The sequence below is a fragment of the Eublepharis macularius genome, chromosome 6 (genome assembly GCF_028583425.1).
Source record: "Eublepharis macularius isolate TG4126 chromosome 6, MPM_Emac_v1.0, whole genome shotgun sequence".
NCBI classification, from domain to species: domain Eukaryota; kingdom Metazoa; phylum Chordata; class Lepidosauria; order Squamata; family Eublepharidae; genus Eublepharis; species Eublepharis macularius.
In genome coordinates, this window is record NC_072795.1 from 41969325 (window position 1) to 41991959 (window position 22635).

General features: G+C 41.1%; 1 protein-coding gene across 1 annotated transcript in view; it reads left to right on the forward strand.

Moving 5' to 3' along the window:
* Nucleotides 1-22635, forward strand: part of DNER (delta/notch like EGF repeat containing) — a 206892-nt gene that overhangs the window by 145962 nt on the left and 38295 nt on the right. Inside the window, exons 6-7 of the mRNA XM_054983178.1 lie at nt 6211-6364; nt 10228-10341. Of these exons, the coding sequence (XP_054839153.1) occupies nt 6211-6364; nt 10228-10341 (268 nt within the window). The remainder of the gene's footprint in view (nt 1-6210; nt 6365-10227; nt 10342-22635) is intronic.

A 22635-nucleotide genomic window follows, 5' to 3' on the forward strand; every position in this document is an offset into this window, starting at 1 on the left:
CAATATCACATTTTTGTTTTAATAGCCAGTGAAGAATGCTTTTTCTCTTATTCGGTGAATTAAGTCCATTTACATTCCAAGATAAAACTTTACACTCCATAATCATAATCTTGTTGCTGGTAAGTCCTTTTCATTGTCTCTTATAAATCGCTCCATCTCTCGTTCCGATCTGATGCGTCTTTTGGCCCCTCCAAATTCAAAGGACACTCCTTCTGGTAATTCCCATCTGTACCTGATTTTCATGTCCTTCAAAATCTGAATTAGCGCCTTATATTTTTTCCGGTCCAATAACACCGATCTGGGTATTTCCTTCATAATGATAATCGTCTTGCCGTCAATCTCCAATGGATCTTGAAACTGTTTAGTCACAATCTTCTCTTTCATATTTCGGGTCGTAAATTGCACAATCACATCTCTTGGTAGTTTCCTCTGGGTCGCAATTCTTGAATTTACACGATATACCACGTCCAGGATAGCCACAACTTCCTCCTCCTCCTTCCCCAGGTATTCAGCTAACACCTCAGTCATCTGTTCTTGCCCTGTCTTTCCTTCCACTTCCGGCAAACCACAAAATCTTAGCTGCTTCTCCATGTGTTTACTTTCCGCAACCGCCATTCTCCCCCTCATCAGCCTCATCTCTGTTTGTTGCGTGTCAGCTAAATTCTCTACCGCGCCTTCTACTACTTTAACTCTCTGCTGTGTTCCTTGCAGTTCATTTTGCATTATTTCCATACCTTTCTTTACTTCTGACAGCTCACTTTTCACTGTCTGTTTAACCTCTTTGATCAGCTCCGGTTTCATGTCCTTAAGTTCTTTAATCACTTCTAAGAGTTTTTTGTCTAGGTTCTCTATTGCCGATTGCCACTCTTTTTTCGACATCGTGGGGCTTGCCTTGGCTCGCTCCCACGAGTCCGCCCTCTTCCTTAACTCCGTGGCGTGAAATTAAGCGTCTTTTTAATTTTTAATTTAAATGTCCCAGTCTTTTTGCAAAGAAAAAACTTTTAGAAAATCCAAAATGTCGGGCGTCTTTTCTCTATGGTTCTTCTATGGTTTTTGTAATCCAAAATGGCTTACTTCCTCTTCCGCTGAAGCCGCGGCTTTTCCCCTTTCAAAGATGGCGATTCCCTTCTTCCTCCGGCAGGGGCCGCTTCTTTCCAGCAACTCTATTGTTATTACGTACTTCCTGTCTCCCGACATCCCGCAGTAGCTCTCGCGATGGCAGGATTTTCTCACAGCTCCTTAACCGCAAGTATTCAAAACAATAGTCCAAATTCTTTAATAACTTCTTTAAACTTAGTCTTTTTTCTGTTTCGACTCTTGCCGAGTCTTCTCCTCGTTATAATTAGCCTGTTGCAGTTTTAAAATCTACTTTTAATCTTCTTTACTTTTAACAATCTGTCCCGTATCAGAAGATAGTGATCTTTACCTTCCCATTCACTTTCCGTGGGTTGTAATCACTGTTTCAATCTTCGTTTCTCCTCCACTCCTCTTTCCCCTATTGAAGCTTGGGTACGTAGGTCTTATGCCAACCGCATTGGCCCCGAAACTGCCGCAGAGGTCTTTGCCGACCTGTCACAGGGTGGGACCTCAAGGGTTGTGAGGGGGCCCGTCGCGTAGAGCCCCCCCTCGCCCGAGATCAACGCGCCCTGAGGTCTTGAGCGTTCTTTGCCTGCTCTCCGCCTAAGAGCAGTCGGCCGTGGGCTATTTTGCCCCCGCCGGCCGGTTAAAACGGCAGTCCGGTCAGCTCCGCAGTTGGAGCTGCGTCAGACCTCCATGAATCCCAAACCGGAAGTCCTATCAGCATATCTTGTGATGCAAATTATTTTGAGAATAATAATAACAATAGTGCCACATAAATGAGTACGATAAACTATAGTACCATTGCAAAATATATATAAACCCCCATGTTGAACTTTTTTCTAGCAAGGCTGGGCATAACAAGTTACATACCTATATTGTTAGTTTATGGTTTATAGAAAGTTTGATAAAGGTACTATGGAATGGAGCTACTTTTACTAGGACAATGAAATAGATATTGCGTAAGCTTTATATTTCAAGTTGTTGTAAAATGATCACCATGGTACCAAAGTGTAGGTAACTATGCACTGCATTTAAAATAGTTTGTGAGCTGGGAAAAAATCCCTTGCTAAAGGTGTTTTAAGGATATATGTTTTATATTAGATTAGCGTTAGGAAACAATTTCACAAGCCTGTGTTTTCCAGGAGCTCAAAACGTTCTATGACCATCCCTGGTCTCTGCCTGGTAAAGCACTTCGTTCCCTTCTCTCAGCATGCCAGCTTTTCTCTGTGTATTTTCTGCTGCCACCAACTAATCTGGCAGAATATTTCCTGCTAAAAGGATTATTACATCTCGCTCTCTTTACCACATTACTCTTTCAAGACTGTGCCTTGTTGCTGCATATTATTCTAGCTAGCATAGGGACTCATTCTAGCTAGCATAGGGACTCATTCACTCATTCTAGCTAGCATAGGGACAATCTGCCACATTTTCACACTTAAGGGATAGCTAGTTTAACTGCTGACCCTCCTCTCTGCAATTTTTTGGAAACCTGAACCAAATTAGATGCAGTGTTGCTACAGAGATCAGGATTTAGGCATTCAGAATATAAGGAAATTTAATAAACAAAAAGAATACACATGTTCTGTACAAGCATCAGGCTGAGCAAGGCTACAATGAAATGGTTTAAACCAGGGGTGGGCAAATTGTGGCCCACGGGCCACATGCGGCCCGCTACAGAGTTTTTTGTGGCCCGCCAAGACAGTCAGAAAAATCTGCCTTGAACCAAGATTTCCTTCCCATGCGTGACCGTGCGCAATCTCACTCCTGATTTCAAAAAAATTGTAGAAAAGTGTGATAGGGTACATTTGTCTCATTAAACTGATTCTAAAATTAAATGTGCTTGCAGCTATAGATGATATGAAATTAGCACAATAAATAAATTGAATAAAACTACCACTATTTTATTTAATTTATATTTATTGATTTTTATGATACAATTTATACCTTTTCTGAAATGCAAAGTTAACTAATGAATGCAATCATTTTAAAAGGTGCGGCCCTCCGCTAACCTCCGCTCCCACAAAGTGGCCCCCGAGCCAAAACAATTGCCCACCCCTGGTTTAAACCATTATAGAGATATAGAGATAAAGTCCTCTGAACCCTATGTCTATATGTATCCTAAATGCTAATAACTCTTAAAGTTGTACCATTTAAAATCCTCCATTACCTTAGTTCTCAGAATTTGGGGGCTTCTCACCATTGTCCTAGGGTTGCCAGGTCCCCTGGTGAGGGCAGGGGATCCCCCACTCCCACTCTTCACTCCTTACCACATCTCACCTGGCCAGCAGGGGAGGGGGGAGGCAGGGGAACAGGCCTTTCAGGTGTGCTCCTGGTGTGGTGTGACGATGTCACTCCCAGGAGTGATGTTATTGTGCAAGGCCCAAGAGCACTCCCTCACTTTACACAGGGCTGATTTGGACCCCAAACAGATAGAACCAGCCTGGTGTGAAGCAAGAGCACACTGCTGGGCCCTGTGCAATGATATCATTCCCAGAAATGACATCATTGTGTTGTATCAGGAGCGTGCATGTGTGAGGGAACAAGACTGAGTGCCAAGTCCCCCTCCCACTGGGAAAGTAAAGGGATCTGGCAGGCCTACATTTTCTTTCAACACATGGCCAAGATGGAGTAAGGGCAGGTATGACAATCTAGCTAAGGTGTTAGTTTTGTAAACCTTTTGTCTCACTCTGGCCAGAACCATTTGTATCTCTGAACACTGAAGGACACTGTGCTTGGGAATCAATTCATTCTCTGTACTTTTTCTCTTTGCAGCTACTAACTTGTAGAGAGGGTCCTGTCCAGGGGTTTTTTTCTGGGAAAAGAGGTGGCGGAACTCTCAGGGAAATGAAGAAACACATGGGATTGTTTGAAATCATATTATTTTCAAGCTTTATTGCTGAGTATTTTCAAGAGGTGCCGGAATTCCATTCCCCCACATTCCCCCTGAAAAAAAGCTCTGGTCCAGGCATAATTATTGTAATATAGACATGATCTGTAGGCTGGAAGGCATTTCTCCACAAGTGCTACTTTGAATTACAGCCTCTTTTCAGATGGCTTCAACATGTGGCAAAGAGCAGATGCACAGTTTCTTCCATTTCTTTTTGTTTGCAGCTCAAAGCTTAATAATTTTATTTATTTATTTATTTATCTATTTATTTATGTCATTTATAATCTGCCTTTCTCGCTGACACTCCAGGCAGATTACATACTGTGAGATTAGTTCAGTCAATATCAAGGACATTTCAATAAGAAATGCCATAAGGTATATAAATGCAAATTTACAAAGACCTAACATTAACAAAAATCCATTACAGAGTTGAAGAAATGCTGAAACAGAGCATAAGTAATTCTAAGACTGACATTAAACAATCTAGAACTACCCAGTAGGATCATATTTAAAGCAACAAGTAAGTACATACTTGAAGCAAGAGAACATAAGGCAGCAGATAGTGCTATGGTCCCTATCTTGTTAGTGAAGCATCTCTTTGAGATCACTTCCTCACAGTACAGCCCTCCTATCTCAAGTGAAATGCCCTCTTGAATAATTCAGTTTTGCATCGTTTGCAGAAAGCCAGGAGAGTGGGGGCTCTTCTGGCCTCTTTAGGCAGGCCTTTGCATTGGGTCGGAGCCACTACAGAAAATGCACATGTATGGGCAGCTGTTGATTTTGCCCATTGCAAGGTGGCACCTACAAGAGTGACTGGCAGTGAGGCTTCACTTGGCAGTCCTTTGGAAACTTTACCTTCTGATGCCACTAAAAGAGACTGGCAGCCCCCTGGGGGTCCAGGTAGCTTGCTGAGAGCCTTTGCAATACGCATTCTCCTGCTTGCTCTGATAACAGCCAAGCTGCAGCATTCTGCACTTAGTGGAGTCTTCTAGTTGACTTAGATGGGAGACCTATGTATAGTACATTACAATAGTCTAGTCTTGATGATATCATAGCATGGATTCAGGTGGCCAGAACAGCTGTTTCGAGGTAGGAAGCCATCTTCCAGGATAGAGTGAGATTGTAGAAAGCATTTTTTGCAGCTTCTTCAACTTGCTTAGCTATAGCCAAGTGGTATAACCCTTAGGCTCTTAACTGAGTAATGTGTTCTTCAAAAGAGAGAATTTTTTGGATTAACTGAAAAAATAGAAATATTTTGGATTTTTGATTGGGATCACGGTGTACTGAAAATCCTGAGAAAGTATGTATGAAACTACACACAAAATTGTTAAGACAATTGTTAATTGTCTTTGAGTAGCACAGGGGTAGTGAGGAGACATACATTGGGAGGTGTATACAAGTTTTAACAGTTTTGTGTGAAATCTGGCACAGACGCCTTCCTCATACTATTTTATGTGGAAAGAGAACTGCAGTCTGTTTCCTTTCCAGCTGATGAGTTACTACTAGCTAATTTGTCTTCAATGTCAACCAAAGGATTATTTGCCAGATCAGTAGTGTGGATCAGCTATATTTAGCAAACATTAATAATCATTCCTTTGCTCACTTAGAGCAATAGAGTTTCTGATTTAGGATCCACCTTAAGATCAGCTTTCAAATGTGGCCAACCCATAATATTTTTAATTATATCTGAACCTCTGTATCTTTCCTGTCATTCTTAAAAAGGAACAAAGCATAACCAGAAAATGTCTGATATACTTTATGTTGAAGCAAAACCCACTTGTGTCTTCCCGTACATCAGAAACATCATTAACTTGAACTACAGTTTTGCACCTACTTTCTTAGAATTAAGCCTCATTAAATTTAGTGGGGATTAAATCTAAGGAAAAATACAAAGAATCAGGCTGCATGGTCCCAATTATTGTTAGGGTTTCTTTTTCTTTTTAAAAAATTCTTGCTCTTTCAAAACATGTTTAAGATATTTTATGTTATTGTGAGAGTACCAAAACTGTTTTTAATCCTAAAATAATGTTATACTGAAAAAATATATCTTAGGCTAAATTAGTAGAAACCGCAGTTTATTTTAAAGATTTCTCCCCCTATTTTACTCTTTTTTAAATGGTTATTTGACGTAACTATTCTCTTTCCCTAGCCATAAAGAATAATGAAACTTCTCTTCTTGGTAAAGATCAAGCTTGGAAAGAAACTTTGGAGTTTCATAGTAAAATATCATGTACTTGTTCTAGGCAACTTTTTTCTGTGACTGTGAAGATCAATACTTGGGTGCTTTCTGTGAAGAATTCAATGCTTGTCAAAGTAGTCCCTGCCAGAACAATGGAACCTGCATGGATGTCACAGAAAAACAAGATGGAAACAATTTTACCTGTGCTTGCCTCACCGGTAAGTTTTATGTTGTGGTTTGAATAATAGTTTTAGTTTGCATTAAGCATCTAAAGTTGTTGCTTTGCACAGCATTGTCCTGCATTGCTTGATACTGAAGGAGAGGAACAAAGTAAGTATTTCTGTGAAGAGCATTAGCCATAGTTTTTAATGAAGATTTGTCCCAATGAGCATTTTGACTCACAGATACCAGAGAGAGGGATGCAGGGTCCCATCCTACTTTCTCCTGTGGCATCTTAAGGCATTTTTTCCTAGTACACAGAAGATGTTTGGGCTGTTTCATACAATAAAGGAAGGGATAGACACCAAAATTCTGCTTTGCTTCCCAGGCATGGGATTGCACTACACCATTATACTATAAGAAAATACAAAATAGATGCAGTCCACAAAGCAGGATGTGAATACAGAACAGCAGGTAGAGATCAGCGGATGGGTGAGGAATAAGACAGGGCTGGATAGGTGGAAGAAGACAGAACTGCTTAGTGAAAAGGCCATTCTGAACATGCCACTTATGTGTTGGTGCAGCAGTGGTAGGAAAAGGTGCCTTGCAATTGTCTGTCTCTTACACAAAAAAGATAATTCAGAAACCTATTGAAGAAAACTGTTAAACCAGGAAGAATGAGCATTTGTGAAATTTAATGAAATCAAGTGGAAGTGCTAAATTGTCTTTTATAAACTGTCCTCATCCACTATGCCTGATTTTTTTAAATACTGCATTTCAATCTCTTTCCTGTCAATGTAAAAAGAACTTTATACATCTAAACAATAAATGATTTATATTAACTCTTCAGTTTTAAATTATATTTAAGTACTGATGGAAAGAAGATGTGACCTCTCTCTGTGCAGTCTTCATTTATTCTATTTAATATAAGTATGCAAATACACCCAAGTGCTTCTTTAACAAGGAAGATATGTAAATACAGTTAAGTAATGCTTTAAATTCTCTCAACTGACAAGTATTTTTAAGAAGATAATGTAGTCTGCATCAGAACTTGAAACAGAATGCGTAGAATGAGCCGTACTGTCACAGCCATTGTGAAGTCTATTCTAACAGTAACAATTGCACTTATATCTGCTCTTCTAGACAGATTAGAGCCCACTCAGAAAGGTGAACACAGTGTTATTATTGTACCCATAATACATCTGGGGAGCAGGTGTTGAGAGGAGTGGCTTACTCAAGGCCATCTGTTGAGCTCATGACAGTAGTGGGATTTGAACCAGCAGAGTGCTGATTTGCAACACAACCATTTAAGCACTATGCTACAGCAGTCACATACTGAATGCAAGCAGTGGAAGGGAGTAATAAATGAGCCCTAATAGTGTCTAAAATTAGTCTAGTTTTCCTTTCGGTACTCTTGTAAATAAACTGAGAATTTTCTTTGAAGGCTCTTTGGTAGAGCATCTGCTTTGCACACAGAAGGTCCCAGACTCAGTGCCAGACATCTCCAGTTTAAAAGGATCAGGTGGCAAGGGTTGTCAAGGACCTCACTGTCATGGAGACCATGGAGAAATTCTGCCATTCTGAACAAATGATCCTGACCTTGATAGACCCATAGTCTAACTCAATATAAGACAGCTTCATATGTTCATGTGCATTTATTGAATTGGATGATACGACCTGAAAGCATTTTAGCTGCCTTCCTCTTCACTCAGCTGCCTTCTGAACTGAGGATTGAGGCATCCTCCTAAACAAAATGCCATGAAACTCAGGGCCTTCTGTAGGGAAGGGTAATAGGGCAGAATCCCCCCTCTCCTCCCAGATTTGCTTTTTAATGCAAGTGTTTGTGTGTGTGTGTGGTGTGTTTTTGTCTGATTCTCCCACTTTATTGCAGTCCCTGTACAATGTGGAATTTTGTTTAGGAGGGTCCATTAACCCTCTGCAGAGACTTCTCAAGGTGCACTGTGACCTCCTTGGGGTAGATAGGAAGATCCATTTGTGTCTATTCCTTCTGATTATGCATGGCAGGATCTAGCCAGTGGGGATCATATTTGTTGCAGTCAGAGTTTTATAAGATTTTAGCATTAGAAAATCATCAGTACAGTTTGGGCATTGAATATGGTGGTCTTGTTTAAAACACTACCCAAATAGTCATTTCAACATAAGCTCTATGCAATATAGTTAGGTGAATGGAAATTCATGGATGTGCACACACTCTGACATATGTCTTGTTTTGCCTTGAAAGTTTTTGGAGCTTACATATATAATTCATTGCTTCATAACAGTGAAGAACAAAGAACTACATCATGCATAGGAATAGGTGCTGAAAATACTATGCATGAAGCTATAGTAGAGAGTCCATTTTGAGAGGGAAAAAGTAGTGAAAAGTATGTACCAATACATGTGTCAAGCATGGGAATCTCTGATGAATACTTTATAGATTGCCTACTCTAAAGTTAATGCAAATCAGCAGTTATCAGATTCCACACCATGATATTGCTTTGGTAGAAGTTTGCATATATGTTATTGATGTTTGAGCCTTAACCTAGATAGATCATTCATAGTAAATACATGATATTATTTAACCTAATGTCTGTGGATGTATTACATAATAATGAAATGTAATAAATGATAGACTCTTGTTGATAACAATAGTTTTCAAATTTGTATCTTGAATATTTTTTTCTGGGCTTCACAAAATTCAGAGAAATTTAAATTCAATGGTGTTCTTTCCTCATTTAAAATCCTGAAAGACAACTGTGGTATATAGAGAATTTAAAACTAGGCCTCAGAGCTCTTGTTCATACTGACAAACATCTAAAAAATTTCTATAATGCACAACAGTAGATATGAAGTATCCTTTCTTGTAAATCTGAAATCAACCCATTTGTGATACTGGGGCTTCATGTTTGGATCACCAGATGTGTAACTAAACTGCAAAAAGTAGCCACTGTGGGGCCCAGTATGGATTGGGCAACAGTATTAGGGGAGGGAAAGTAACCTCCATTGCTATTTTCCTTCTTCAGAAATGTCCAATCCCCTGCTGTTTTAAGCCTTCTAATATATGAGTGCCTGGTTTCCCCCTTTTCTGGAGCTTAATGAAGTCCGGAGGGAGGGCATTTCATATTGGGTTAAGGGTGCATGTGTGTGTGGCGGGGGGAGGGTGAATTCTCCCCTTTCTCAACACTGTGACCTCTCTTCATATCATCCCCCTACCTCCATGGCTAATTTTTGCAGCTTATATTACAAATATGGGGCTCCAAATGTGGATATGTTATAGTTTGTCCTATACATTGAGTATAAACATTGCCAAGGGTGGGTTTGATTATCATGGCATAGAGATATTTCCTTACTTCTGCTACTCCTTTGTGATAGAAGTACATGCATCTCGTCACAGGAGACAGGCACAGGTGCCCTCTTTGCACGTTTGGAAAGAGCAGAAAACTAATGTACAGATTCCGTAGGAGGACCACTTTCAGTGCTTTTGGGTAATGTGTTCCAAGTCACAAAGCCATGATTTTGTGGCTGTATGGATGAGTATTGCAGACTACAACCCAAGTGCGATTTCCATTGATATAATGTATTGTTTAGAGATTTCTTATGACAGTATTTGGACTTGCTGCAAATACTTTTGAAATGTTGTTTGTGGCTACCCAGGTGCTTACAAAGACTTCAGCCTGAACCTTATGTGCACTGGTGATTTCAGAGTAATGCCTCTATCAAAATACAGTTTAGGGGTATTTTGATTTTACGCAGGTGAAGTCCAAATTGACTATGTTGATTAGTATAAAGAACTATCACACAGGATGAGAATACCAGGAAATGTGTGATAGTTATTTGGTTTGTATTATAATCCATTTATTAATAAGACACACTTCTAGTCTCTCTCCTTTCTTTTAATTTTTTTAATTCCGTTATGGTGAAGGATATACTGGAGACCTGTGTCAGTCAGAGATTGATTACTGCCATCAACAGCCATGTAAAAATGGAGGATCCTGTTTTTCCAGTGTCAGTGGATTCAGTTGCCAGTGTCCAGAAGGTAAGCAATATAATTTTCCCTAATGATGTTCTTATTGAAAAGGTTTGTGCATTCTGTAAGTGCTTCTGTTCATTCGCTGAATAAAACCATAGAGCACATCTGAACCATCATCACTACTTCTGCACTCCATTTTAGTTTTGTTTTTTCCTATCCAGATATTAACTTCATAAACATACTGCATATACATGATACCCCTTTCTAGGCTTTCCAGTTTTAACCTTAATAAATTGCGATATCACCTGCTTTTCTTCCTGAGACTCAAGGCAGATTACGAAATATAAAAAACGATGCAGTTAGACAGCATAAGGCATCCAGTAAACAATGTGTATGAACAAGGATTACAGGAAACAGTGCACACAAAAACTTTCTAATGCATGATATATGGTAAACAATGAATGTGGTTTAGAAACATAGAAGACAGTGCAGTCTGTGCGTTGAGGAGGGGCTGCGTCTCAGTGGAAGAGCCTCTGCTTAGCATGCAGAAGGTCCCAGGTTCATTCCCTAGCATCTCCAATTAAAAAGGACCCGGCAGTAGGAAAGATCTCTGCCTGAGACCCTGCCAGTTTGAGAAGACAGTATTGACCGTGATGGTCTGATGGTCTGATTCGTAATAAGCAAGCTTCATGTGCATTAATGTTTGTCCAAAAGATGATGCATATATTAAACAATGAAACATACAATCCTTGCTTCCTTTTAAAAGTGTCCTCCTGAGTCCTGACTGTTTCCTTCTACTACAGTTCTGATCTATTCATAAAGACCTTCCTGAATGTTTCTATTTTACATGTTCTGTGGAATGATAGAAGTGTGGGCATCTTCCTGTTCTCCTCTGGCAGACCATTTCGCAAGATGGGAGACACAACAGAGAATGTTTGGGTACGAGCAATTGCCAATCCTTCCTGTTTGCAGGTTAACACCTTAAGAAGGCTTTATTCAGACAAGAAAATCTGTCATATCAAAGCCTAGCAAGAGATTTGGTCCTATAGGTATATGGTTCCAAGGCCATTATGGCCTTTGTAGGTGATTACCATTATCCTAAATTGAACCCAGTAATTGATCAGTAACAAATGGAGAATGGATGTGATATGCACGTTCTGTCTAGTTCCCACAGTAACCCAGCTACAGTATACCAAGTTTCTGAGTTTATTTTAAGGACAGTCTCATGTTGAGTGCATTACTATAGTCCAGTCTTAAGGTAACCAATAACATGGATCCATGTTGCCAGATTAGCTGAGTCACGTAGGGAGCCATCTTCCAGTCTAGATGATGGTGGAAGAAAGCATTTGCAGCTGGATTAACTTGCTTCCCTAGACTCTCAACTCGGTCTTGCATCACATGCAAGAAGGGCAATGACTTTCAAGACTTCAGACTTCCCATCCAGCATCACCTGTGTCTTGTCGGAATCCAGTTTCAATTTGTTCACTCTTATCCATTTAACCACAGCAGTCAGGCAGTGGCAGCAAAAGGATTATTTGTGCAGTTATACTCATGCCTTCTGTTGAACGTAATGGCAGCGTGGTGGTGGAGAGTACCCTCACATCAGAGTTGGCTTATGGTGACCCTGGTGGGGTCACCATGGCAAGAGACTAACAGAGGTGGTTTCCCATCATCTGCCTTTGCAACCCTGGTCTTCGTTAGAGGTCTCCCATCCAATTACTAACCAAGACTGACCCTGCTTAGCTTCTGAGATCTGACAAGATCAGGCTCACTTGGGCTATTCAGGTCAGGTCAATGGCAGTGTACTAAAAATTAAATAGGGAGACAAAAGGTAACTATTTGCTTAGTTCTGAACCACCCTTTTTAAAAAACCTTTTAAAACCATTGGCTTTGAACCTTGAATTCAGCTCCTCCTTACATTACCTTAAACTTATACCTCAGGAGGGCTCTGGTCACAACCAACACTTCAATTCCAATCACACAGAGCTTCAGGTGTTCTATTCTCTACCCAGGCTTTTACCTTGAGAACACCTTCCCTTTTGTGTTTGTGTGACTTGTATATTGCTGCCTTCCTGACTCCCCCAAAAGGTTTTTGCTGCCACTAAAGGTCTTAGACCTCCTTGGTTTAACTTGTAATATAGGAACGCTTATTATAGATAGTAGTTTGAAAGGAATGGTCAGCATGTGAGAGTCGTTGTGAGGAAAAAATATCTTTTTTTTTTCTTAAACAAAAGTAGAATTTATTTGTAAGTATATAAGCTTGATGGTTGGAGAGTTTTGGTAAGCATATTGGTTTCAGCATAGTTCTTAAGCTTGGTGGTTTCAAAAATAATTATGACTCCTTAAAGGTATATTCACAGACTCAGTCATACAGAGTAATTTTCCACACAGGTCTTGACTAATGGAGTAAACTCCACACAGACAGATTCACTCAGGCATTATGACACAGCTTGCCTAAACCTGGTGAATCAATCTCTCACTCAAATATACACAGACTGTCAGGCGCACACACAGTTTGCTTGACTTAGACAATTTCTCAGAATACCACACAGATCTACTGAACTTTGCAGAATGAGACCGTTTTCAGGTTTCTGCATAGGTTGCCTGCTTTGCCCCAAATAAATATTTTGTCTCAGAAACACAAGAGTCTCTCAGGATCCATACAGTTTGCCAGTTTTGACCAGAATGAACATTTTCATCACAGCTCTCTGACTAAAACTGCAGTTCACTCCACCCCTAGGGGACAGCTTCTGTCCAATCAGATTACACTCCACGCACCCATCCAGCTCTCTCCTTCTTTCCTCAGTGGCCTACTTCTAAACTCACAGCAACAACTTAACCCCCCCCCCACATTAGCAAGCAGAAATAAAATACCCAAATAACTTGTAAAACATTACACAAACCTAAGTACAATGAAGCACACCATTAAGTATCAAGAGCTGGCTATTGCTAAAAGAAATTTAGATATGAGTACACAGTAGAGTTCCCAGGTGCCTGCTGGTAATAGGCAAACTTCCAGCGATTTGTCCCTGTGCCTGGTGACTGCTGGCTATTGGCAGGAGGTGGCAAGCTGCCCATCAATCACCCTCTACCTGCAGGCAACCCGGGCAAATGCACAGCACACATACCCCTAGTGGGGCACAACATTGTCACTTCCAGAAGTGACATTGTTGCACTGACCACGGGAGTGCTCCCATGCAACAGTGTCACTTCTGGAAGAGATGTCATCGTACAGAGGCCAGGAGCTGATGTGTGCAGACGGAAGAGCTCTGGTAAGTACTGTCCCATCCCATTCCCTCCCCCCCCCCGGGTTGCCTGTGAGGACCTGGCAACCCTAGTGCATCGGCACAATGGCATATATATTGTCAGAAGAGAAAGAGGAAGATTATTATACTTATTATTATTTATTCAATTTATAGCCTCTCCTCCCCACGAGCTATTATAAAGATGAAATGCAATGCAGGGGCCAGGAACAGGGACATCACAGCACTTATGTGTTGTTGACCAATTGTGGAACAGTTCATACCTCCGTAATATTATATAACTGGCATACATAACTTGTGACCATGAAGCTGAACACAACTGCAAGTTTTTGCAGTCCTAGGCAGGTAGCAAAACAAGAGGGATTACTGAACTAATAGCTGAGACACATGATTGAATGTGTGAATTTGACTTGTACAGACAAATAGTGGAAAATCATGGAAGGCAGCCTGTTGTGTACCATTGTCTCAGTTTTCTGTAGCGGATGGTGTGGAAGATGGTGCTAGTCTGAACGTATCTATAGATTTGAAGGAGACCCATGGATCAGGGAGCCAGTTTGGTGTAGTGGTTAAGAGTGCGGGACTCTAATCTGGAGAACCGGGTTTGATTCCCCACTCCTCCGCTTGAAGCCAGTTGGGTGACCTTGGGTCAGTCACAGCTCTCTCAGAGCTCTCTCAGCCTCACCCACCTCACAGGGTGTTTGTTGTGGGGATAATAATGACATACTTTGTAAACGGCTCTGAGTGGGCATTAAGTTGTCCTGAAAAATGGTATATAAATTGAATGTTGTTGTTGTTGTTATTATTATTATTATTATGTTATTATCTACTGTGATCCTAGGATCTGTGATAAAGTATCCTTCCATGCCTAAAATACCTGAGATCCATCCTCAACTTCTAATAAAATGAAAATTTCCAATATTCTTATATATTTCTCATGTTTGTATCTTATTCTTCTTCCAACAAGCAAAAAGCATTGTTCAGGAATTCCTATTTTATAGCAACCATGAAAGGTAGATTTGGACTGTAAGAAGTTGAGCTTTATCACTGAATGGGAATTTGAAACTTTTTTTTCCAGGTTGCAGTCCAATTCTTAACCAAACTACATAAATATCTGCTTAAAAACACATTCTTACATTCAATGCTGGCAGAATTATTTGCACAGAATCCTGTATTATTTTCTTCTCCAAAAATAAAGAGCAACAAACTAAATAAGTTTCCTGCGAACACATTAGAGAATTGCTAGCAACATTCTGCACAATGATGCTATTGTTTCATGTCTGCTTCTAACAAAAATAAAGCTAGATTTCTTAGAATAAAATGTATTTCCTATGACTGTTCTACTGCTAAGTAGGTGCATCACCGCAATAGACTGCAGAAAAAATATATTTTGGCATAGTGGTACCCTCACATTATTGGGATGCTACAAAACCCTTAGGCTATGGTCGTGGAAAGCAAGAGTTCGTTAGAATCCTATGATACTCAAGGTTTGTCCTTCCCCCACTGCCATCCCAAGCATATACCTCCTTTGCAGGTGAGTTAAAATACTTCCATTGAAGTCAGCGGACATCTCCAGATTCCGTTTTCCCCACAGGAACACAGCTGCAGTGGAGGTTAGAATTCTGATTAATTCTACAGTCAGCCATAGCATGTTATAAATGGACCTCAGCCAGAGAATACAGACTTTATATGCTGAGGCATGTGGCATGGGCACTATATCACTCTTACCTTAAGTTTAGAGAATTTAAATCCCACAAGTAAGTAAACATTTATTGTGTTTGGCCATAGGCCATTACAAGTCACAAATAACAAGAATAAAAACAGAAACGTATTTGAATAAAATTGATGTGACATAATCAAAACAGTAAAATTTAAAACTAAATAAAACCAATAAACCATTTTCAGTTTTCAAATTCAGATAAGACAATAAAAGTAAACACAGTTAATAAAAACAGTACAAATCCACAATATTCAGTGAAATCCCACAAGTAGTAATTTGGCAATTAGGTAAAGGTAAAGGTAGCCCCCTGTGCAAGCACCGAGTCATTACTGACCAAGGGGGGGATGTCGTATCACAACGTTTTCTTGGCAGACTTTTTACGGGGTGGTTTGCCATTGCCTTCCCCTGTCATCTACACTTTACCCCCAGGAAACTGGGTACTCATTTTACCAACCTCGGAAGGATGGAAGGCTGAGTCAACCTTGAACCAGCTACCTGAACCAGGCTTCCGCCAGGATCGAACTCAGGTCATGAGCAGAGCTTGGGCTACAGTACTGAATCTTACCACTCGGCACCATGGGGATCCATGGCAATTACAGTGATAAAAAGGCACATTTCACAAACACCAAAGGCTCACAATGACAGGGGAAGAACATATGGCTAACATTTGATTTCTCAGATCCTTTTCAGGTACTCAAAACTCCAAATGCAAACACCTAGCTCTGCTGCTGCATCTTGAGTTAAAAGACAGATTACCCAGGTGAGTAGAGGCCAGACCTCGCTGTGTGACTCCTTTCTTTACCCTGAGCACTCCAAGAGCATTCAGATACCAAGGGTAACTGAAATAGAGGGAAAGTTTGTAGAGGGGTTGTAGCAGTAGTCCCCATCACAGAATACACAGGATAAGAGGAGGGATTATGGGCCACAAACCCCAGATGCAGCTAAGCTCCCACCGCATACCAAGGAAGTGCATCTGGCTGAACACCAGACACTCCATGTCATCATTGGTGATCTGGCCAAATGACTCATTCTTCTTTGCAGAATCAGAGCCAGAGGACACGAAACAGAACATACTGCCATTGAAGATAAGATTTCCATGGCAGCTCTGTATGTGGGGTTGTTGAATGATCACAGAAACCTCCATCAGTAGATGACCTTTCATATATAGACATCAAGGGTGAGTATAACTGGAGAAATGTGGAGGTGAGACAAAGTAGGTGGAATGGCAGGGAGCTTCATAGGTTCCCCTATTTTCAACTATTTAGTTAATAACCGCCGAGGCACAAGTACTTCCTATTTTAGCTACTACCTGTTGCTCATTATACTATCCACATCTGTCTTATCTCTCTGCAGGAAACTGAATGTCAATACTCTCAGAGGCAAGTATGCTTGCCACAGCTGTGCCACATAGATCACCAGAGAAGCCTGTAACAGCAGTGGCCAGCGGGAGACCTACTGTTCTGCGCAGGAATTGCCATCTTTGTCTTCCCAGAACTCTTGTAACTATCCAGAGTTATTTCTGACCAGCTATATAACTGATGCAGCTGTACCCAGCTTGATAGTGATGGGGAAAGATGCACCAATCATATTGCTGTTGAAAGCAGAAGGGCCTGTGAGAGCAGGGAGGCTGACAAACCCATTTCTGTGGTTTGCTGCAGAAATCATTCCACCAGTGAACGTATTTAATAAAACACAGTGCCTGTAACAGCCATGTCTCAAGTCTTGTGAAAGTTAACAGGTTAGGAACCCATGCCTTGACCATCATATTTGTCTTCTCAACGGGTCTTATACGGTATGTGTGTGTGTGTGTGTGTGTGTGATACATCTGACGAAGACAACTGTGGTTCTCGAAAGCTTATGCTGCAGTAAAGTTGGTTAGTCTTAAAGGTGTTACTAGACTCTTTACTATTTTGCTACTACAGACTAATGCGGCTAACTCCTCTTGACAGTGCTGGCATTAGCATTGGCTGAGGTGGAGCAAATGCCCAGGTCCTCCTCTGCTGGGAAATAATTATTTTTATTTTCTCAAAACTTGGAAATTTTACATCATGTTAAAAGTGGAGAATGGCAACTTTAGTACTTAATAGTAATGGATTATTTGAGAAATCAAGCACCTACTAAGCTTACACCAAGGTGCCGAGGAACAATTTGCCCACCCTAAGCACACACACACTCCCCCTTACTTTGTTAATAGCAAACCAATGGACACTGGAAGATTTTTTTTTGCCATTTTCTGCATGTCACAGACTCAACAGGTCTTGTAAACATTGTGTTGGACAAGGTGACAGAAAAGCATGGCTTGTTGGTGTCCAGTGCTGAGGGTACCAAAGGAGTCCAAGCCATTATTTTAGAAAATAATGATCAGGCATTTTTTGTACCTTGTTTTCCCCACAACTAAAATCTTGTGTGGGTGCATGCTGCAGCCAGTTCTTTCTGAGCAAAGGCCAGCTGCCAAGTTTTTTAAATACTACTCGAAATAAAATCATAGAAGGCATATTTTCTTCTCTTTGATTTTATACAAATAATAAAAAGGCTAACCAATAAAGCAAAAATTTGTATGATTTCTCTTTACTGTGGTAAGCAAATTGAAATGGAAAAGGAAGTGGTTAAAGAAGAGAAGGCAGAGCCAACTGGAAGCGGTGTGATGAGAGGAGAGGGGTTCTACCAAAGGGAGAAAGGAGTTATATTCTGTTGCCCTGGGCCCATGAAAACCTGGAACTGGCCCTTCATCTGGGGTGTATGTGTGATTGGATTAGATATTTGCCCTAATGAACCCATAGATCCATGGGCCACTTTCTCTGTACTTATTGAAGCATAAGTGCAAGTCACCTGTGTGTTCCTTATTCCTTTCTGCTGAGAGGATATGGACATGGATTGCACCTTACGCACTTCTTGTGTATTAAGAATGTACTTGTTTCATTGGGCTTCAGCCCCTCAAAGGGGACTCTTTAGTTCTTGTCTATATCATTGTGGTTAAGGGTGTCAGTTGCTGCCCTACTGACCTGCCCAGTATATACCACCATATTAATGTCTGTCTTCCCTGCCTCTTTGTGTGTTGCATGAGTGTTGAGTAGGATGACCTCAAGGTCTTGTTTGGTCATTCCTGTTCATTGATTAGTGCCTTCTTGCATGGCTAGTGGGGAAGTATTGTTAATGTGTAACTTCCTGATTGATAAGTGGTGGTGAAATTACCACAGATGTTGCTGGTGTCTGTTGGCGGTGTCATGATAACTTTAGTTGCTTTATCAATCTTGTTCCTTCTGCTACAAGTTGAGTGCATATGTTCCCAAAAACTTTATGCAGGCATTAACCCTCAGCAGAGCCATAGGATCACCTTGTCATTCTGACTTTCCTAAGTGGATGTCAAAGAATTTAACATGTGTCAGACTGGAACACTCTGTGATGCTGGAAATAAATACTTCTTGTACCTTGTTTCTGCCTGTAAATGCCAGATGTGTGTTGATTGCTTCTAAATTTATTACAACTGGAAGCTTTCAAATCACACAGCTCTTGCATTAGTCATCATCTGTTAATTTCAGGATGGAGCTTACTGATGATAATATTTCTGCTCCCAGTCTATTCTAGTTATCTTTTACTTTATTTCTTGCACTCTAGGGTGATGCTGTATATGGAGATTTTTCTTGTAACTAATCATTATTTCCCTGTGTATACCTGCTTAACAATTAAAGTGTGCTTGTAATAACTTTGAACACTGGGCTCTTATCTCTCCTTGGAGTAAACTGCTATAATGAGTGACCCATTTAACAGCTGTGCTGAGACATATAAAATAATACTATATCAGCAGTTTGAATCTGGTATTTCCAATAATTTCTCTGAGATGATCAGACATTGGGACTTAGCCAAACCTAAATTAGCTTTCCAAAGAATTCTGTCCAAATCCTATTCTAGATAAATAAACCTTTTTTTTAAAAAAAAGGAAGAAAATTGGATAAATATATGAGCAGTAATTATAAATACAAACTAGCCTGATGCCTGCTCTTCGCTACGATATTTAACTACTTTAAATCCAGTTATAATACTTATGGTATGTAACATTTTTTGGTTTGTGGGGTTTTTTTGGGTGTGTGTGTGTGTTTTTGTAGTATAATAGCATAGTACCCCAGCTTCACAAAGGTGTTTAAATAAAGCGAAGCATGTTGATGTCGAAAACTGATGAAGTGAATTTCGAAATGTAACATTTATTGAAGGAATTTTAAAAGGAAAAGATTGTAGTGCAATAAATAAAGTGAAAAGTGCATACCACCTATTTTTTTCTACTGAAGGACCTCTTTGTAGACCTCAATGGTGGTTTCCCCCTCAGGTGCTAGGATCACCAGGCTGCTGGGTGAGCTCACTCTGGAGCAGGCCACGTAGAACTGCCCATGTGAGAAGCAGCCCTCCCTCAAGTCAATTCTTGCCACCTTCAGTGTCTGCCCCTGAGACTTGTTGATTGTCATAGCAAAGCAGGCCTTGCCACATCTCTAAGTTGCTTACTCTTTTTAGCGTCAGTGTATCTTGCACGATGTCTGCCAGAAGGCTTCTTGGCAGCAGTAAGAGGTGATGGCAGCAAGAAGTGTAAGGTGGAGTTGAATTGAGGGAGGAGTAGTGTGGTGGGCATTTTGACAGGTTCATGTGAGAGGTTCGCATTGAAATGGCCCCTAGAAAGGTTGTGCACCATGTCCCCATGAACATTTAAAACCTCAGCTGCCATACTGACTTTTATATAAAATCCCTATTCAGGAGTCTTGTACTGTCTTTATTCAACTGCCTGCAATTTCTTTTACCTCAGAACACAGAGTTCCACAGCTGACCCATCAGCCTGCCAACCACACAGGAAAGCCAGGCCCCACAGGGAGATTGGCAACCCTAGCGGGGCAGACTAAGAGCTGTATTTTTACCTCAGGACACATTCAATAGGAGTCATTGAATGTGGCCTGAGGTACTGCATGTGTCCTGCATGCTGTTTAGAATGTTGGGATGATGACCAATCAAGGCTGCATATGCAAATTACCTCAGGGAGGTTGAGTTGGCAGTTGGGGAGGTGGGGAGCACACTGCTAGCTGCACAAGGAAGCTGTACCCCTATGGGAAAATACATTTTACCCCTTTTACCCCCTTAGGTGGCGAATTTCTTAAAATCTTTTCTTAGTGAGCCTCTACATCACAAAAGGAACGTTCTCCCCAAATTTCACATTTCTAGGTCCAGGGGTTTGGGCTGGGCATTGATGAGTCAGTCAGGACGCTTGTCTTTATATATAGAGAGACTAGTTCGATGCCCGTGCTTCACTATGGTATTTAAGTATTTTAAATCCAGTTATAATATTTATGGGTATGTAACGGTTTTTTGATGGGGGTGGGTGGGGTTGATTTAGTTTTGTAGTATAATAGCATAGTACCCAAGCTTCACAAAAGTGTTTGAATAAAGCGAAGCATGTTGATGCCTAAAACTGATGAAGTGAATTTCGAAATGTAACATTTATTGAAGAGATTTTTAAAAGGAAAAGATTGTAGTGCAAGAAATAAAGTGAAAAACACGTACAACCTTTTTTTTTCTACTGAAAGACCTCTTTGTAGACCTCATTGGTGGTTTCCCCCCACTTTGGAGTCCCCACTTTGAGGAGAAGCTTGTGGGCTTGGAAGCCAGGAGGGTTGAGCATGTTGAGGAACTCCACAAGGTAGTGGGCCGCATCATCCATTTGCACAACTGAGTCCACAGATCTGTTCTCCATTTCTGCCCCTTCGAGGGAGTTAAGTGGTGTTTCATTAATGATGGCAGCCTTGTCTTTCTTGGGGGTCAGAGTGGCACACTTGCACAGCCTGTCCATGGACTTCTTCATGATAGTGATGATATCAGGGTATATTGTGGCTGTTAGGTCTGCTAGGGTCGTCACTACTTTGCCCAGGCCTGCAGGGATGGTCACCTTTCCCTTGGAGTCAGGACTTGCTGGTACTTGCCCACCTCTGCTAGGTGCACCGTAGGAGTATGATGTGCATATTTCTTTGCCACATCTCTCAGTTGCTTCCTCCTTTTACCATTGGTGTATCTTGCACGACGTCTGCCAGGAGGCTTCTTGGAGGCAGTAAGAGGTGATGGCTGCAAGAGGTGTGAGGTGGAGTTGGACTGAGGGAGGGGTGGTATGGTGGGCCCTTTGGCAGGTTCATGTGAGAGGTTCGCATTGAAATGACCCCTAGAAAGATCGTGCACCATCTCCCCATGAGCATTTAACAACTCAGCTGCCATATTGACTTTTATATAAAATCCTTTTCAGGAGTCTTGTACTGTCTTTCTTCAATTGTCTGCAGTTTCCTTGATGTAATTTTTACCTCAGAACACAGTTCCACAGCTGACCCATCAGCTTGCCAGCCACACAGGAAATCCAAGCCCCACAAGGTGATTGGCAACCCTAGAGGGAAGGTATATTTTTTTACCTCAGGATTCGTTCAATGACTGGAACATCATTGAATGTGTCCTGAGTACTGCATGTGTCCTGCCTGCTGTTGAGAATGTTGAGCTGATGGCCAATCAAGGCTGCATATGCAAATTACCTCAGGGCAGAGTGGCTGAGTTGGCAGTTGGTAGGGGGAGGGGGATGAGCAGCCTCCCAGCTACACAGGGAAACTGTATCCCTATGGGAAAACACATTTTACCCCCTTTTTACCCCCTTAGGGGGTGAATTTCTTAAAATCCCTTCTTAGTGAGCCCCTACATCAAAAAAGGAATGTCCTGCCCAAATTTCACGTTTCTATGTCCATGGGTTTGGACTGGGCATTGATGAGTCAGTCAGGACACTTGTCTTTATATAAATAGATGAAGCATTTTGGGCAAGTCAGGGTTAAAGATAGTGAATCATGGTAGCATAGGAGCTTGTCTGCATAGAGGCTGTGGGCCTTGGATAATCTCTATGTCTTCCTGAATTCACCAAATGAATATCCTCACAGTGCATGCAATGCTGCACAACAAATGTACATATTGTGGTTTCAGGTCATGGTTACCATTGGCAGAAAAAGACAGAAGGAGCTACTTAGCAGCACAGTTTCACAAGAGATATCCATGCAGAAATCTTAGGCTATCTTTATGTTATGGCCATTACTTCTGAAATGCAAGGGTGTTATTAGCAGTTACAACAGTGCACCAGTTAGGCTAATTCTTAATGTAGCACTAAGACGTAAGAGTGTGCAGTCGGATATTGTTGACCCTAAAAGTTGTCTGACTTACAGATTGGGTGGCAGGCCATGTCCACTGCAGTCAAAGCCTTCAGGGAATGACTCCTGGATCTTTTAGCACTGTGGATTGTCAGGATTTAAAAAAAATGTTTGTCCCTATTCCCCAGAAAACAGCATTTCGTCAGATCCCATTTCTGATGAACCGCCACAAACTTAA